Source organism: Rhipicephalus sanguineus, chromosome 5 (assembly GCF_013339695.2).
Source record: "Rhipicephalus sanguineus isolate Rsan-2018 chromosome 5, BIME_Rsan_1.4, whole genome shotgun sequence".
Lineage (NCBI taxonomy): Eukaryota > Metazoa > Arthropoda > Arachnida > Ixodida > Ixodidae > Rhipicephalus > Rhipicephalus sanguineus.
Genome location: NC_051180.1, coordinates 53,855,634 through 53,874,673, shown reverse-complemented (window position 1 = coordinate 53,874,673; position 19,040 = coordinate 53,855,634). Strand labels below are relative to the sequence as shown.

Genomic DNA, 19,040 nt, shown 5'->3' with positions numbered 1-19,040 from the left:
CTGACAGTATTTGACTATATACGGTAGGTAACCAAGAAATGCTTCTACGAAAGGCGAGTTAAATTTGGTCAGACATTCCCGCCATCACCGTACCCCGTCACAAAAAGGGATGATAAATCAAGTGGGCCAGTAGCACATTGCCTTAAATTATTTTATTTTGAAATGCTCGATTGTTGTCCACTTTCAAAGAGTTCGTGCGGGACAACAGATCTTAAGGATTTACATCTACACAAAATTGTCTAGCGCTCGTCTGTCGTCTCTTTCTGTCCGTGCTGCGTAATTCGTCACGACGGTAAGTGAGCCCCTGTAGAGGGTTAGGAGTTCAAGCGAACAATGCCCGTACTTGAGCACAAGGCAGCACGCGCAGAAGAAGAAAAGAGCAAGCAGTAGGCTGCAGGACGAACGTCGCTCAGAGCTTCGCAATTAGCACTGAACCGTCATGAGTACGGAGACCTCTACCGGCGCCTCGAGACTGAAGAGGAGACGAACCAGTTTCGATGACCTGCCAATGAGGCCTGTGGTACGAGAAGGCCGTCGACGACGGTTAGTTGACGAGCAGCGGCAGGAGCTGCTTGTCTTCGACAAATCGCAAGCCGTTGATTCCCTGCGCTACGCGTCGTTCCTGGTAGGCTTAGGCGTGACCATGTCGGCGGCGCTTTTCACCCCTCCTGTCCTGTTGATGGCTCGCTTCAGGGCCTGCGAAAGCGGCTGCCAGTCCATCGCCCAGGAGCTGAGTCGGTCGGTCAGCCACAAAGTCCACCCGTGCGATGACTTTTACCAGTGAGCAGTGTGTTTTTCTCCTTCGAGCATGTATTTGAGGCTTAGCGACTGAGACCTTAGTCATAGCTGGGTGATTCCACGTAAGATCGAACACACGATGGCTGGTCGACCTCTCAAATTTATTTCAAAATTTTATATATTATTGCCTGATGAGTGGAAAGAAGAGATCCGCAATTTGTTTTGCCGCCAAAAATTTTTCCGAACCACAGGAAATCAATAATGACGAAGAGGTGGAGTGGAGCGCTCATCCGCTCTGCTGTTTTGGCCAACTTTCATTATGAATTGCACAAAATATATTAAAGTTAGGTTACTGAAATTTATTTACCTAAATATATGGATGTTTTTGCTTCTGCTCAGGTATTTGTAATTTTTATGTGTAGTGTAGATGCTTTTATAAAAAACCTCAAAAATGGCCCAATCGGCAAAATTTTCTTTACTTTGAAGGTCTTTATCTCAAAAAAGCCTTGTAGCAGAGGTACAAAAATTCCGCATTACGTTGTTTGCATGCGTATCTACCAAACTGCCAAATCTTGTATTTATATAATTTTTGAGCCGTCTCTGCGCCGTCTCTTACAACGAGCATCTCGGGTGCGCGCGCGCCTACTCGGTAGCTCCGCGCTCGTGGCCGCTGCAGTGACCAAATAATTTCAAAATTAACGTCTTCAGTGGCGGCGACACCTTTTTAGGTACCTGTTGACCTTTTAATAAAAAGAAATTCAATCCTGCCTGCATTTTATACACTTGCTGGGCAAGAAGTCAGAATTGCCCATCCTTGCCTAAGGGTCTCATTGGAGGGGCCGTAACTATTAGTGCAACTACATTATGCAACATGTTTTTAATGATTGTGAAAGCTGATGTGAAGGAGAATAAGTGGACAAAGTTTAAGAAATTTAAAAAATGGGGTTTTTTTTTAATTGTCGTCAGAAGTTTTCATTGTTCGGTGTTTTCTTAAACTTAGCCCGATCATATCTCTTTACTGAAAAGCTATATAAATACAAGATTTGGCAGTTTGGTAGATACGCATGCGAAGAACGTAATGCGGAATTTTTGTACCTCTGCTACAAGGCTTTATTGAGATAAAGACCTTCAAAGTAACGAAAATTTTGCCGATTGGGCCATTTTTGAGGTTTTTTTATAAAAACATCTGCACTACACATAAAAACTAAGAATACCTGAGCAGAACCAAAAACATGCATATATTTAGGTAAATAAATTTCAGCTACCTAACTTTAATATATTTTGTGCAATTCATAACGAAAGTTGGCCAAAACAGCAGAGCGGATGAGCGCTCCACTCCACCTCTTCGTCATTATTGATTTCCTGTGGTTCGAAAAAATTTTTTCCGGCAAAACAAATTGCGGATCTCTTCTTTCCACTCATCAGGCAATAATATATAAAATTTTGAAATAAATTTGAGAGGTCGACCAGCCATCGTTTGTTCGATCTTACGTGGAATCACCCAGCTGCGTACTGAAGGAACTTCAGAATCGCTGAGCAATACTCAGCGATGCTGAGTGTTTGCTAACATCGCTAAGAGATACTCAAAGAAAATCCAGTTTTGACTGGTCGACGCATTGGGAAATTAAACGCTTGTGAATTACATGAATGAATGCAAATTACTGAACAAAGAATATTGTTACTTGACCACTGTTGAATACAAGGAGACTTGCCTTGACCAGGGTCAACATTTGACCTGTTTCAATACGGTGGCTAGGCGGGATTGTTGGTACGTACACATAGTTATTCCAAAACAGCTCACAAACTGCACATAAATGATACCACACTACACAGGCGCTGTTTGACCTGTTTGTTCTTGTTTGCCCGAGTTAATGTTAGCTGTCAAATCATGGGCACAGTTCTCGTGGTCGGAGCACGGCATGTATTTTCCTCAATAACCATGACTGAACGGAAAATGATGAACTAGCCTACGCGACTCTGTGTGCTGTCTCCGTTATGAGATATGTGAGAAAATGCGATTCCAACTTTTGGTGACTCACTTGAAACGCTCTGGAAGACTCTGACTGGACTAAACGATGACATTCGGTTAGCAGGAGATATGTCTGTCGACAGAAAGCAGTGTGAACAAATGCATTGTGTCGAGAAATAATGACGTAGGCGTTGGAGGCGTTGAGTTAGAAGAAAGGAAATCAAAAGCACTTCACGCGGATTCACAATGTATTGATATCCGCTGTCGCTAGAGCGATGGTACGTTTGCTGACGCATTCATTCACTTTTGTCTCGCACACAATCAGCAAACTCGGAGGACAGCTGAAGATTGAGCTGTAGCTGTGTGCGCCTTCTGAACCCTCCTCTAATTGTACTATACACACTTCAGTTTTCCACGAATGTACAATGAAAATATCATCGGAACGAAAAGATACAACTTGTGCCTGGAAAGTTTTGGTTAAATTATACCAGCCACTGGTAAAGTTAGAACGGACGTATGTGCCAGCACTCATAGTAGAGACCTAATATAAAGCGAAGGAAAACTCCACATGAAGGATTTCAGATACTATTACATTCTTATAAGCAGGCAATAGGCATACTACTTATACCGGCAAAACGCATCTGGAAATCAATGTTAACTGTTACTGATTTATTAAGAAGTCTTATTGCTAGTAATTGGAAAATATTAATATGAAAGATCATTCTACAAAGACAAATTAGATATCTCTGCAAAGTATGCGATATTGCAAACTAGAAACTCGAGGACACCACAGCAACCTTTCTGTTGTCTATTTTATGGTCGAGAGGCACCGCAAACTCTAGGATTTGGTTACCGTCTACTTTTCCTCTCCAGAACTACATGGAACAACAGGCTTCTGTTTTTTTTTTCATTTTCTTAAACGCGTGCGGGCGCTGTCAGAAACATTCGGCAGATCCCACGCCTTGCTGGAATCAGTTTCATGCGAAGCAGTCAGCAAGTACTTTTATGCTCTATTTTATGGCTTTGAGCCAAGCGTTACGAGGTGAATCGACGTGTTTTTTTAACTGTGGTAGTAGTTTCCACATCGTGGGCTTACCAGACACGTAGACAAAAATGGCGTTAAAAGAGTAATTCAAGCGCTGATGTGACGTCAGCGCTTACGATAGAGCACATAGACCAGTATTATCGACACGAACTATACTTTACGGTGAAATGATGTGAATATCCTACGTAACTTTCGTTTTTGCATTCCTCCGGGGTCGAGCAACGCTTCAATATAGCTTGCTGAATCACAGGAATATAAATGTAATGTTTATTAGACTGCTATAAAAGCGGAGCCAACACTGGAACCACAGATGTTAATTTGATATGACGCCGAGCACATATGTGTTTATCGTTTTCTTACAAAATTAGATAGCCAGCACCACAACCACAATTTACTTTGCACCGACATTGCGCCTGCATAGGCTGTTTTTCCAAAGCAGTTTCTAGACCTGGCAAGGCTCTGTGGTAGAATACTCGATTTCCACCCAGAATGCTTGGGTTCGATTCCTGCTGAGATCCTAAATTTTATTCTTAGCATTCGTCGGGTCAACGTTGCTGATGTCGGTTTTCCTTAACGGTCTCGCATTTAAATTGCCAATGTCTGTTCTCGCCGTTCCTGGGCAGATATAAACTGTCAATCACCTGTGGCGCATACCCGTACACCGCGGCCCGTGGTAAACCAGTATGTGCCATACGTGTATGGAGGAAAGGGTTTGACGACGTAGGCGTCATGATTTTGACGTTATTCATGTCATGACCCGACAGTTATATTTGTCAAATCCTCTTACCCTCCTATGCCAATTTTGGTCTACACCAAGTTAAGGAGGCGATCACGAGAGCACCCAGATGTAGCCGGCTAGATAGATTGATACGTAGATAGAAACGCTCGAAGTGCCTAAGGTTCGCTAAGAAATGCCACGCATTGAATAATTTTTTTCCTTTTGTAGGCACGTATGCACCGGCTGGGACAGCGCAAAAACGCATTCTCCCTTGGAGAACTACAAGACCGCCTTCAGCCGCAGGATCGTCAGGAACATGATGCTCAAGAAAATCCCTTCGCGTTCGACTACGGCCTGGGGAAAGGCTGCAGGATTCATTTACCGGTGCCTGATGCGGGTGAGCAAGTATACCTATGACCGGTGGCACGTACCGAGTGTGAGATACGATCCTGATTATACTATAAGCAAGTTGCTGAGATAAATTATCAGATAATTTTGTTGGCCCGAACTTTGTCATATCAGTAAAGGGAAGAAAAAATAACATTGACAAATGTCACCCACTGAACTCGTTGGATAAGGAGTGCGCAGGCATGACGACGGTCTTACAAGAGAGAGAGGAGAGTACTGAATCATTGGAGTGAGACTGAATCAAAGCCATGTTGCTCTTGTAAGAGCAGATGACCAATACTAGTCAATATTAGCCAGAAACTAGCCGGAATTCGTCATCATTGAGCCATTATTTAGCCGACATTGATCAAAATATCGAGCATTAGCCGACTTCTGCGCACGTTAGCCGAGAGAAACCAGTACTAGCAAGCCTGTAGCCATACGTCTCCACCAATTCGCCAGCAATAGTAATTATTTAGCTAACATTAGTCATCACTGGTCATCATTTAGTGAAAATAAAGCAAACTTAGCTATTGATAACCAGAACTGGTAGTGGGCGAGTAAATTAGGTAGTTGGATTCAAATAGATTACATCGTCGACATCATAGGCGTTGCAAAATGCAAGTGAAAGAAACTCGGAAAAGCACTATGTACAAGAAGGCAAACTCGATTGGTTAAACATGAACAACATTGCCACGCTGCCAGAAGTAGGCTGCCTGGTGGCAGTGGCTGCGTTGCAAAAAGCACTCGGCGCGTCGGTTGTCACTAACCTTGGACTCATGCAAGAAATATTAGAGCATGATAAACTCGCATTTTTTTTGCCATGATCTCAAACTCGCAGTCGTGAACGTACTGTAAGTTGTAGTTGGCAGTGCCGTGTTCGTGGCATTTAGCTACTGAAGGGTGTGCGAAGATTTCCGCGTAAAGGCGTCGTCAGCACACTTGTCACTGTATTTTCACTGGTGCGCAACGCAACGTGAGTCGTAGTCAATGATTACCGTTGCTTTTAGTGACGAGTGAATTGTTGCACGACTTTGTTCCTTCTTTGACCCGTCTTTTTCGAACGTAGGTAGGGGTTTTAAACAACTACAAGGGCCACTAACAGAAATAGACATTCGGTGGGATAACTATGTGTGGGATGACGTCCTCAATCATCCGTGTGAATTCTGACGACGCCAAACAGGGAGAATAGGGAAATATGTTTGTTGCAGACACAGGTAACTACGGCGCTATCTTGAAGGTTTTTACCCTAGTTGCTGCTTCAAGCTGTGTTTAAGAGCAAGAAAGATGTATTTTCTTGCAATATATCACCAATATAAAAAATCGCGCCAAGTCGCACATGATGCATTATCGATATGGTTTATATTTTTCATAAGATTAGTTTCCTTACTTTCTACTGCAGCTTTTTCAACTTTCAGCGACCGCACATTGCTTAGAATACGTCTCGAGCAATAGCAGGCGCAGGTATGACAACTCGCTGCACTGCATAGTAGTGACATGCTAGGCCTTCCGTACGTTCCAGAATTTAGCATAATCTCCGTAACTGCAGGTGGAAATGAACGACTTCTCGAGTGTCAACTCGTTCCTCCACGAACTGGGTCTTCCGTGGCCGGAGAAGTCTCCTACAAACCGGCAGCAGCTGCTCAACATTTTTGTGACGGCGTCATTGGAATTCGGTATGCCGATGTTCTTGGCCTTTTACGTGGGCCGGCATCCAACCCGGCCGGCCACGAACGCCATCTACATAACACTGGACGCACGCTTTAGCGACTGGATCGCCGACATGGAGGCGCTCAGGGAAAATGGCAACGAAGACGACTACCTGAGGCGTTGCGCGGAGAGTGTCGGCCGTGAGGGACAGTCCTACTCGAGCATGATCCGGCAAGTGCTGGAGACGCACTTTGACGTCATGAACCTCGTGCGACTATTCTGGGAGGACGCCGCCGTGCCACGGTTTTACAGCCTCACAGACCTCGATTTGCGGACGGCCATCAATGGACACCTGCCCGATGAGTCGCAGCTGTGGCCCGAAGACGAGGTTGTCCTACTTCAGCCCGAATTCTTTGTCAAGCTGGACGTGGATCACTTAAGTCACACTGGGTATCAGGAAAGTTTCAAACTGTTCCTAGGCGCTTACGTGGTCTGGGCTGTATCGCCGCTAGTGTCCAGGCGCTTGACACCCCGCATGCTTGTCGATGTGGGTGGCCGAACCAGCGAAGCTTACCACCGTTTGTCCATGTGCATGCAAGCTCTGGAGATATTGATGCCGCTCGTGAAGTGGCAGCTGCACCGAGACGCTCAGAAGGACCTCTGGCCCACCTGGACTGTCACGCGCTTGTCGGCGCGCTCAATGGTTTCGTTTTTAGCCGCGTACGGCGGCGTTACAAAAGCATTTGCTAGCCCAATATTGTCACGGCTTGGAGCAAACGCCTTCAACATGACGAACACGTGGGAAATGCTAGACTACGCGGTGGCCTACCTTCCGAACAACACCGACGCGCCGTTCTTCGACCTTTATAGAGCGGCTGCAAAGGCGACAGCAACGTTCTTCAAGCAGTCGCTGCGAAGGCCGCGGAACAATATCCACCACGTGCCAGGAATCGCCAGTGATGATGTGTACCGATTGTTGGTGACTCGGGAAGTGTCACTCTTCCACTACCTAACGTCGTCACCGGTATACGAACCTTGGCACCCAGCCGCCGTGATTGCAGCGCTAGCGGGAATCTATGTGTCTGCTCAAATGGCCACTCTGATTCGACTGGCAATATACTACGACAGCAATTTTCAAGTGAGTCATCTTTATCTCTTGAAAGTGCGAGGCAAGATTCACACTTCTTAACAGTCCCGTTACATATTGTGCCATGATATACACGGTGCTTCAGTACAACTGAGAAAGAGAATTTGTTTGACGGTTAATAAGTGAGCAGCCATTACGTAACAGAGAAAATAATAAATGTTCGCCCTTGCACTCAAATTCGCTTATAAAGACCTCAGTGAAAGCGACGAAATATCACTACTTCATCTTCACTCTGCGATTTGCTGGAATTAACGCTTAGCCTAAGTGGTGGAGTGACTCCCTCGGTGGGGCGTTGTTTTAGGTTCAGATCCCAGACTAAGACATACTTTCCTTCAGTTTCGTAGCGCTTGTTTTGAGAAAGCCTTATGGATTGCCTCCATAGCTTTGTCACACTCGGTTGAGCGACAATCCTTATTTCCCCCGATTTGCCCAATGTACTTATTGCACGAGCGCAGGTCGTAAAAAACTGATTTAGCTATTCCCTCCGGCTTGTTTCACAATCTAGGCGCATAGGGCTCTCACTCACTCACTCACTCACTCACTCACTCACTCACTCACTCACTCACTCACTCACTCACTCACTCACTCACTCACTCACTCACTCACTCACTCACTCACTCACTCACTCACTCACTCACTCACTCACTCACTCACTCACTCACTCACTCACTCACTCACTCACTCACTCACTCACTCACTCACTCACTCACTCACTCACTCACTCACTCACTCACTCACTCACTCACTCACTCACTCACTCACTCACTCACTCAATCAATCAATCAATCAATCAATCAATCAATCAATCAATCAATCAATCAATCAATCAATCAATCAATCAATCAATCAATCAATCTGTTACTTTTGGTTACACTTGAGTGAAGAGAGGAAGGAAGCCTGAAAGCAAGGTTTTTATTGATTACATATATAGTCGCATGGTCACATAGAAATGATGTGGTGTGATCGCAAACAAATAATAATAGTTGGAGTTTAACGTCCCAAAACCACGATATGATTATGAGGGATGCCGTAGTGGAAAATTCCAGAAATTTTGACCATCTGGGGTTCCTTAACGTGCATCTAAATCTAAGTTAAGTACACGGGCCTGAAGCATTTTCAAATGCGGCCGCTGCAGCTGGGGTTCGATATCACGACCTTCGGGTCAGCAGTCGAGCACCATAATCAGCGGACCACCATGGCGGGTGGTCACATAGAAATGATGTATTAAAAATACCACGCTGCTTTTATAATCACTTATAATATGTACTGCATCCCGCTATATATGCCCTTAAAGTTGATGAAAGTGTGTTCGTCTTGTGTCGCTTGTGCAGCGCATCCGGTTAAGCAACGGCACAACCGAAAAACTTCAGTTGGCCGCGGACGTGTACAAATTCAGACTTGTGCTCAAAGCCAGCGGTATCTTCCACGAAGAGAGCAAGCAAGAGTACAACGCCCTCTACACGGCAAGCATCGCTGCTCACGTGGCGAGCATAGTGCCGGATATGCCCGAGTGGCGTCGCTTTGCTGCGACCGGTGGACACGACCCTTCCTTAGACGATGGGGACGTGGCGAATCCGTTCCGCAGGTTCCGACCTGAGCAGCTCTTCTTCTACCTCGCTTGTTTCGCACACTGCGGGAAACCCGCCCATGAGCGCCAGAAAAGCGTAAGTCTCGCACGCGTACGTTTTGTAAGCATTGGGGTCATGGAGATGGGTATATACATATAGGAGTTGATTAGAAGTGTTGGTCAGTACAGCAGAACAACTAACAGAAATAAAACGGTTCAGAAATACACCGTCACTTTCAGGGGCGTAGCCAAGGTGGAGGCTTATGGGGCTTGACAACCCCATAATCTATCTATCTATCTATCTATCTATCTATCTATCTATCTATCTATCTATCTATCTATCTATCTATCTATCTATCTATCTATCTATCTATCTATCTATCTATCTATCTATCTATCTATCTATCTATCTATCTATCTATCTATCCATCTATCCATCTATCTATCTATCTATCTATCTATCTATCTATCTATCTATCTATCTATCTATCTATCTATCTATCTATCTATCTATCTATCTATCTATCTATCTATCTATCTATCTATCTATCTATCTATCTATCTATCTATCTATCTATCTATCTATCTATCTATGTACGTCTGGGTGCTCGTGTCGCCTCCTTAATTAACTGGGTGTAGTCCAAAATTGGCATGGGAGGGAAAGAGGGTTTGGCGAATACGACTGATCAAAGCATGAATAACGTGAAAATCCTGTCGCGTACGTCATCAAACCCTCTCCTCCAGACACGTATGGCACATACCCGTATACCACGGGCAGCGGTGTGCGGGTATGCGCCACAGATGATAGACCGTTTATATCTACCCATAAACGGCGAGAACGAACATTGGTACTTTAAATGCGAGAGCGTTAAGTATAACTGACATCGGCAACGTGGACTCGAAGAATGGAAATAATAAAAATTAGGATCCCAGCAGGAATCGAACCCAAGCTTTCTGCGTGGCAGTCAGGTATTCTATTACAGAACCCCACCAGGTCTATAAACTGCATTGGAAAACACCCTATGCAGGCGTAATGTCGATGCAGCGTCAACTGTGGTTGTGGTGCCCGCTATCTAATTTTATAACAAAGCAATAAACACTACACATGTATGTACTCCTGCGATACAGGCGTCATGTCAGGTTAACGTCTATGGTTTCAGTGCTGGCTTTGCTTTTATAGCAGTCTAATAAACAACACATGTGTATTCCTATGATTTAGCAAGCTATATTCAAGCGTTGCTCAACCCCGTAGGAATACCCTAACGAAAGTAGGTATGATATTCACATCATCGCACCATATAGTGCACTTCGTTTCGATAATACTGGCATATGTGCTCTAACGTGAGTGCTGACGTTAAGTCAGATCACACGTTACCCTTTAAACGACAGTGTTGTCGACGTCACTGGTAAGCCGACGATGTGCACACAACTACTAGACTTACAAAAACGCGTCGATCCACCTCGTAACGCTTAACTCAAAGGCAATCAGCATAGAACTACTCGCTGACTGCTTCGCATGAAATCGATTCCCACAAGGCATGGGCTGTGGCAAATTTTTTAACACGAAAGTGTTTCATGCCGGGGTCCACCAAGACTTTCATGACGTATTTCCGTCACGGAACTAAGTCAGCAAAATGAACGCCATCAGATGGCAAAAAAACTAAAAAGTTCCGTTGTCGGGAGTCGAACTCATGACCTCTCAGTACGCGATGATGGCTAGCGGGCGTTTAGCCCACTGAGCTACCGCCAAACGCATTACGGAGGCTACATGAATGCGCCCTTTATCTTTCACACTTTCCTCTCGCAGCGCTCTTCGATGGATGGATGCTATGAGCGTCGCCTTTATACCGGGGCGGTGACAGCTGTGCCACCAGGTTCGAAGAAACAAAAACACAACAAACGCGCCGTTGCTGCGACCGTCCCGTTCGGCGCGGTACCAACAGAAGTGCAATTTTTGTCAACTCTTTAACACACAGCGGCGCGGCGGCTTTAGCCAAAGCCTCGCTCATAGCATCCATCCATAAAAAAAAAAAAAAAAAAAAAAAAAAAAACATGGCTGATCCTTCCGTCATAGGAATCGGTATAACACGAAAGTGAAACGTGTCTTCACAGAAGTAGTGCTTATTCTGTAGTGATATATGAGAGCTTGTACAATGTCTATTGGTGTTTGGCAGCTATAGCACCGTTTGACGTGGATGCACCAATGTTGACAGCATGTCTCTATCGCGACGACTAACGCCCATGATCATGATTAAACCGTTGTGGTAGCTGACGGTGTGAACATACATTTGGAGACAGCGAGTCGTGAATCCCGCGTAAGGATGATATCAACAAGCTTATAATCAACACTGGTACCCGGTATACACTTCTTCAAAGTGTCGTCAATTAAGGAGAGAAACGGCACGGTGTGCGCTTTCTAGTAATGGGTAGCCGACGCCTGTGCTCATGCATACACTAACACACACTGCACTTCAGCAACACGGGAGGTAGAGGTTCGTAGCCTCAGCCGCAAACGCGTGCGTCCCGCTGGCCTCTGTCTCGCAGGCGCTGCTCTCGCTCCACCAAGGCACGACATTCGCCCGTCGAAATCGCGTCCTTTCTGCAACGCATATTGCGGCAGTTTTGTTAGTCGGTGCTCGCGTTATTAAAGCAGTCGGCGGCGGAGAAATCCCGTTGGTGCACGTGCAAGCTGCACTACTCCGATGATCCGACGCACGCTAACATGAAGCCAAAGGCAAAGAACGTAACTGCGTTAAGGGTGCCTCGGCGACGCCAGCGCGGCCAGTCTACCTCTCTGGTACCGAGACGCTTTAACCATGACCTCCGATATCGCGTGCAACCTCGAAGTAAGCGCTAGTAAATGTCGATCGTGAAGCATTACTTCTTTTCACATCTCACAGACGGCGGCACCGCCCCGCTCCGCCCGCCGCAAAAGAGAATGCGTGAAAGATATAAGGCGCGTTCGCGCCGTGTCTGGCTCTCCCGAGTTAGCTTAGACGGTAGGGCGTCGGGCGCTTGCCGTCGCGACCGCAACGTCGTGGGTTCGATTCCCAGCGGGGTATTTTTTTCTTGGTTTTTTTCTTTCTCACCCGTTGGCGTCCATTTTATCAACGTCATATCCGTGACGGATGTACTTGGTGGACCCCGGCATAAAACACTTTCGTGTTAAAACAGCTCTCCGACGCTCGCCTTGCTGTCGCACCGCGTTCCCCGCTCGCCCTGAGAGAATCCGCCTCTTTCATTTTCCTGTGCTGCCCTCTGCCGTTTTTGTAGGGCTTTAGTAAGGGCTGGGAGAATTGGTATTGCCAGAAGCAAAGCCTCCAAGATGAGGAGATGTTTCGTGACTTTTCCGCTAGGGGAGAGCGCATGCGCCGGGGCGTGGTGAAAAAGGCGGATTAACGGCCAGGCCAGGCTAGAGAGAACACACGACGCGCGTAGCGTTTCTCTTCGCGTTTCACGACGCTTTCAAGGAGTGCATATTGATTATCAGTGTTTATTATGTGCCTGTTGATGCCATCTTTGTGCGGGATTCACCATATGCGGTGTGCAGGTATATCTTGACAACTTAAGCTAGCGCAAGGGTTAAATCATGATCGTGGGCGTTAGTCGTCGGTACAGAGATGTGCCACTAGGCGTCAACGTAGGTGCGTCCACATCAAGCGTTGCTATATCTACCAAACAACAGCAGACATTGTACAAGCTCTCATATACCAATGCACCATAAACAATCAACCAGTTCTGTGACGACACGTTTCACTTTGTGCTGTACCGACTCCGATGACGGAGGGATCAGCCATCTTTTTCGTACTCTCATGTACCGCCGACCAAAACAGCCATACATGCGCCGCAAATAATCACGGATTTTTTCTAGAATTCCTTTTCACAGTCGAAAAGACACTTTAGTGCGGACATTGCTGACTCCTAGCAGACGTTTATCTGACTTTGCAGCGCGCTGCCGTCAGAAATTCCCTGTAAACACAGACGTTGTGCCACGCATTGCCTTTTTGCGAAGCAGCGACACACAGATTAACGGGCTCCGCTCTCCCAAGCTGAGCCCTGCTACCGCGAAGGAGTAAATGTTGTTGACTAACCGGACGCTCTGGATTAAGATGTGGAGCCGGTATTTGTGAATACACCATCGCGACGGGGACGTCTTGAACATCAAAGGATTATATCTTGCTAGCGAAGGGCCCAAAAATCGGATGGTGATCTCTGACAGCTGGCCAGAGACGTTCCGCTCTCTTGCCCTTCTACGAGCTCCAAGGAATCATTTTCAACATAGACGGCCGTCTTTTTGCCTAATACCCCTGACCATGGGGAAAAAGTACAGTACTTTGCAGTAAGCCCTGAAGAGTCTCTGAAGAATCCTTTTCTGGAGGAAGTTGCACCGATGACATACGTCACCGCACTAAGTTGTTAAGGTGGTTCGTGGTCTCCGCGATCAGCTCCGGTTTCTCAAATGAGTGCCGCAAAAATAAAGAATACAAAATAAAAATAAAATAGAATGATAGAAAAGAAAAAGAGGCGCTACTCGTTAAATCGGCAAAAGAGAAAACATTTGAAGACGAAAAAAATACACGCGTTAGACAATAATGCACCGCACTATTGATAAAGTAAAGGTCACTGCTTAAAGGTCAATTCAATATGGCGGTGCTAGCGACGTGATGCGGGCGTACAAAGGGTGACGTCACGGCCTCGTTAGTGCATTTTTGTGTGGTCACGCATATTTACAACAACACAGAGGTGATTAGGCGGCACCAACAGAGCCTTCGATGAAAGGCTGTATTGTTCAGTTATGCACGCTGTTAGCGAGATCCCAAGTAGATGCGGGATCTGCTTTCCCGAAAAGAAACATTGCCGGGAGAGAAATACTTTTTTGCTGTGTGGTCACTGCACATGGACGCCTTTCCGGAAGATGTCCCTCACGTAGGAGGCTTTTTTAGAGGGTCCGTGCGCCAGGGGTATAAAACGATGAAATGACCATGTGCCGCGTAGGCTGCACGGGACCGAACACATCACTCCGTTCACATGAGGAAATCGCAGGTGCAGGATGCAAACAACTATCTTAAGGTTTACTCCGACATAACAATTGTTTACAAAATGACATAGGCGTTTCGCCAGCAATGCACACCTCTGCACCGGGCATGACTTCGACCTAAGCACTCGACGACACTAGCTCGTGAACGAAGGTGGAAAAAAAGAATACTCCTGGAATCGTGGTTCATTCGGCGCGACGCATCGGCTAGTAACAACCGCGGCCCTCTACCAGACGTTTACAAGGACGTTTGTGACAAGTGGACTGAACGATCTTCGCAAATTTGTTGCCTCTGTTTACTGAGAATGCCACTCGCATAGGTGGCAAAACGTCTGTCATTCTGTTAAGTCGGAGTACCTTTACCAATCTCTTTAGACGCCAGTGACGTGATCAACTCAATCGTCACTCTCGCCTCTGCGTCACTCTCGCCTCTGGGCGCGGCAAATATAGTTTGGAAACTATGAAGTGCGCGTGATTGGACACATATCGAGGTCCCCCCTTCCCTCGTTGCGAACGTGGGGCGAAGAAAGGTCATTTAAGCGCAGGTGGGTTAGCGCCGCCCAGTATCACCTGGCCGCCTAACCTTATCTGAACGACTAGTTGTGAACTGCTCCGCAATCCCATCAGGCGCAAGAATTCTTGTCAGAACTTTGAGGGACTGCTCGGCTTTTTGGCTCTTGGGACATATCAGCGTTTCCCGGCCATTCGTATGCCAGCTTTTGTTTACTTTTGAACTTTTTGTTGTAGTTAGCCATTGTTAGGCGCATGCTTTCGAACTGTTATCGAATTGCGATGCGCGCTGTCCTAATTTTTGTATCCATTGTTAATATCTCGCTACTTGCATTGTGTCATAGCCCCTGACGGTTTCTAAATATATGTGTGCTAGTTGCTTTTTTTTTCGTCGTTCTTTATATTATTCTTTGTATCAATCCGCAGCATATAAACGTGTCGTTTTTTTCCCCGACTCCGACCGAATTAACTGTCTCCGTGCGTAGCGGGTGAATGAATTCTATGCAACTTTGGAAGGGCTCATTCGCCAAACTTCGCGTCGTCTAAGTAGCATCAGGTGCCATCCTATAGTCCAACGGAAATTTTACACTTCGCTCATTGTTCTAGTCACTGGCTTGCGGTCAAGATAACACATCATAATTTCCCTCGCCGGCAGGTCATTCTAACATTGTTACACGCACCACGCATTATTAGCTTCCGCAATCCGGGTACATGTTTACTTAGTTTTCTTGCACATATATCATATTTGTAGAGTTAAGAAAACTTAACAGTGTATATTAAGTGGAACGCCTGGTGGAAGGGTGGACAAAGCTACGTGGTGGGTAAGCAAAATTACGTGGTCATTCGCTGCAATGCGAACTAACAGAAGATAAACTTGATTACCTTGTCTATGTCACAGCTTATACATGTAAGTCTGCTGAACGTAGATCTACTCTTCTATAACTGTTTCTGCAATAGTAAGCGGGTAAATTTCACGGGTTCGGTTGTTCCAACAATGAGAAGTATAGCACGTAAGAAAAATGCACGCACGCGATGTATATTTTTTAGGGGCGAAGCTCCTTAAGGCGGCACCCGTTCGTCCCTCGTAGTCGTAGTCGTAGTCGTAGTAGTCGTAGTGCGTAACCAGTCTTACGCTTTGACCTCCAAGGTGGTGCCGGTGGGAGATTTTTCCTCTGCGTTGTTGAACAATAAAAAATTCGCAGCGTGCGCGTTAACTAAAAGCCGAATTCTTCTGTCTCTCATTCCCCATTAGCAGCCATTGGCATGTTCCAGTAGGAAACGTTAGTAGAAGTAGAAGTGTAAGTGTTAGCTAAAAGCCGACTTCTTCTGTCTCTCATTCCCATTAGCAGCCATTGTTTACCTCCAAGGTAGTGCCTGGTGAGATTTCTCCTGTGCGTGATTAAACAATAAAAATTTTGTTCAAAACGCCGTTGATTGATGAAATAAACCAACGAAAGACGCCAGATGTTTTGTAAAAGCAAAACGAAAGAACGCCAGATGTTTGTAAAGCAAAACGAAAAGACGCCAGCTGCTTAACGAAAGACGCCAGATGTTTTCTAAAGAAATAGTTTTCTAAACAATGAAAATTCACAGCGTACATGTAAAATTAAAGTGAGCTGCAAGTCGTCATAACTCATCGAACCTTTAGTATAAACGCGCCCGATCTCACGTCGGTGATGATGTACTGGGCAGAATTCACGGAAGATTCACGGTTTACCGATGAACCTCCGCAGCTTCGCCCACTCATCATCATTCACTCCGTGGATATGCTGTGATTTTTTTATGACCGTTTCCAACAGATTTTGACCAATGAGCGTGTCATGGGAATAAGAAAGCTATAACGCTTGGAGTGGATTCTACTCGACTGATTGTGTAAATGGAGCTTAAAATAATGTAGGAAAAGTAGGAACATACCCGTGCGCAGTAAAACCTAGCCAGGTTTAAATTTCCTGCATTAGTTTCTATATTTTGCATCTACAGTAATAAATTTGTTTTCTAAATGACTCCCTGACGTGACGGAACTGACATGATCAAGTGATGCTGGCGTAAATATACGAGTTTTCGGACATGGAGCTTTCGTACTTTAAAGTCGACGCAAGGATTATTTCCAGTAATTATATAAAACATGCATGACGATTGCGGCCGCGTAATAGATCCTGGTGAAACCAATGTCTGAAGCGCACTGCTGGCGAGGAAAATTGTTTACCGCGTGCTGACAGGAGGTTTTCATGGCTCTAGATTGGGAAGAGTTAGGGATACGTGTTAATGGAGAATACCTTAGCAACCTGCGATTCGCCGATGACAAGAGAGTCCATTTGCAGGTAGCTTGCTATCTAGCATCCATTCTGAGCGCACAAACTGGCGAAGAGATTACGGAAAGTGCATAAAACAAACGCTATCTTTCGTTCTTACTTCACTCGCTGGTCACAAAGACATTTTCGTTTTTCCAGCATTGCACTTTACCAAGCATCGCTTATTCTTTCGACAGCGTTAGTAAATGGAGGAACATGCGTTCCTAATAATCATATCGTGGTTTTGGGACGCAAAACCCCAACAATCAATAATGGAGAAACACGTCCGTATGAGACGAGTTGCGTGTCACGCTGACGTATGCGTGACAGCGTCGAGGCAGTTGGCAGCGTAGGCGACGCCTTCACTACCGTGGCATGAGAAGTGATTTCATTGTGCCACGATGTCAAGATGTCCAGTTCCACAACTACCTAAGCAAATCGCGAAAGCTCACTGGTTGAACTGCGGCTGCTCCCGAGGCGGCGCAACGTTACATAGCATCTCCCACATAAGAAAAACTTTCTTGCACACAAGGAAGTGGTAACGTCGTTATGCTGCCATGCCAAGTTCCGCCAGTGGCCTAGTGGGCAGAACAACCGGTGTTGTACTGAGAAACATATGCGTGCGCACGGGTGGGGGGCGAGGGGGGGGGGGGGGGGCGGGGCGCCGCCCCTTGGTCTCCTAAGAAGAGGGGGGCGCAAAATCTGCCCCATACATTGACTTAATAGGGAGGGGGGCGTTACGATGACCCTTCGACCCCCCCCCCCCTGAAGGGGAACCCTGCGCACGCCTATGCTGAGATATAGGTTCGAGCGTCATTATTGAACAGGCATGTGTTTAAGCGCCACACCATAATCTCACATGATTTTGCAGATTTATGAGGAGACATACAGGCTTTCATATCGGGACATGGATTGTGGATACAGGATATGGAGTAACAGTTGGAGTTGATTGGTTACATACGCATCAGTTACAAAATACTTGTATGCAGATAAGATTCCCAGAGTATAAATGCTGAAAACGAGACCCTTAGTTAGAAATTAATTCTAAATTTGTTAGAATACTAGCAGGTGGTTAGCAGGCAAAAACTGTTAAAAAAGGAAATGAAATAACAGGAATACAATAAAATACAGTGTAAAATGCGAAATGCAATATAGAAAGCAATACATCGCAAAATGAAATGCATTACAGCAAAAATCGTACGTTATAAAAATGAGAACAAAAACAGAGTAAGAAAAAGAATACAAACTAAAAGTTGTGTTTAAAATGTGTTTGCCACCTTGAGAAAGCTTGTTTCCCTCAGCGTCCAGACAATATGATACACCTCCTGCCAGCACGAATATGTGCGTGTTTAGTGCCAAACAATGCTTCGCAATAAGCTCACCATATTCGCGTATGTTAACGTGTAGCACTATACGGAGATTACGTGTCAGCAAAGTGACAGCTTTATAATAAAGTGACTGGAGGTTTCGTCTCATCTTTATTGCAGATCGCCATGTGTAACGTCGCCCTTCCTGCATCGCCACGTTTCCGAAGGGCATTCAGGTGTTTGCCCCAACACTCGCTCACCACGAACTTCACATGGCCCGACCCACCCGCAGCGTCTGTTACTAAGCCTTTTTAGGGAACGAAGAGCGGTCTTACGTGTTTTTTGTTTGTTGCAGTAATCTTTAAGCGTTGCTACCGCGTTGTTTTCGCTTATTTAAGAACGAAAAATAAACGGTTTAAGTGCCATCAAGCCGCCAAACACTTACGCATGGCCTCCTTTTGTGTCGTGTTATTCTGAACTAAGGAAATACGATTACTTTTAAGGGCTCGTTTCTTAGACACAATATTAATGAGAAGTAACAGACATAAATGCCAAAGAAAGTATAGATGTTATTTGTTGTAATGAGGATAAAGTGTGACAAAAGTAAAGTGGACGAAAAGATAACTTGCCGCCGGCAGGGGCCGAACCTGCGACCTTTGAATAACGCGTCTGATGC

General features: G+C 45.7%; 1 protein-coding gene across 1 annotated transcript; it reads left to right on the top strand.

Moving 5' to 3' along the window:
- Positions 1 to 412: 412 nt before the first annotated feature.
- On the top strand, positions 413 to 18,687 carry LOC119393629 (uncharacterized). The gene is made up of 5 exons (XM_037660737.2): positions 413 to 780; positions 4,699 to 4,867; positions 6,407 to 7,645; positions 8,986 to 9,318; positions 18,545 to 18,687. Exons 1-5 carry the CDS (start codon positions 440 to 442, stop codon positions 18,677 to 18,679), a joined length of 2,217 nt encoding a protein of 738 aa, XP_037516665.1. The 5' UTR covers positions 413 to 439; the 3' UTR covers positions 18,680 to 18,687.
- Positions 18,688 to 19,040: the final 353 nt, after the last annotated feature.

Bases quoted from the DNA above. Each gene is read 5' to 3' on its own strand.
- LOC119393629 (XM_037660737.2), top strand. From the start codon at position 440: ATGAGTACGGAGACCTCTACCGGCGCCTCGAGACTGAAGAGGAGACGA. The intron at 4,868-6,406 runs GTGAGCAAGTAT...CCGTAACTGCAG, and splicing joins TTTACCGGTGCCTGATGCGG to GTGGAAATGAACGACTTCTC. The intron at 7,646-8,985 runs GTGAGTCATCTT...TCGCTTGTGCAG, and splicing joins ACTACGACAGCAATTTTCAA to CGCATCCGGTTAAGCAACGG.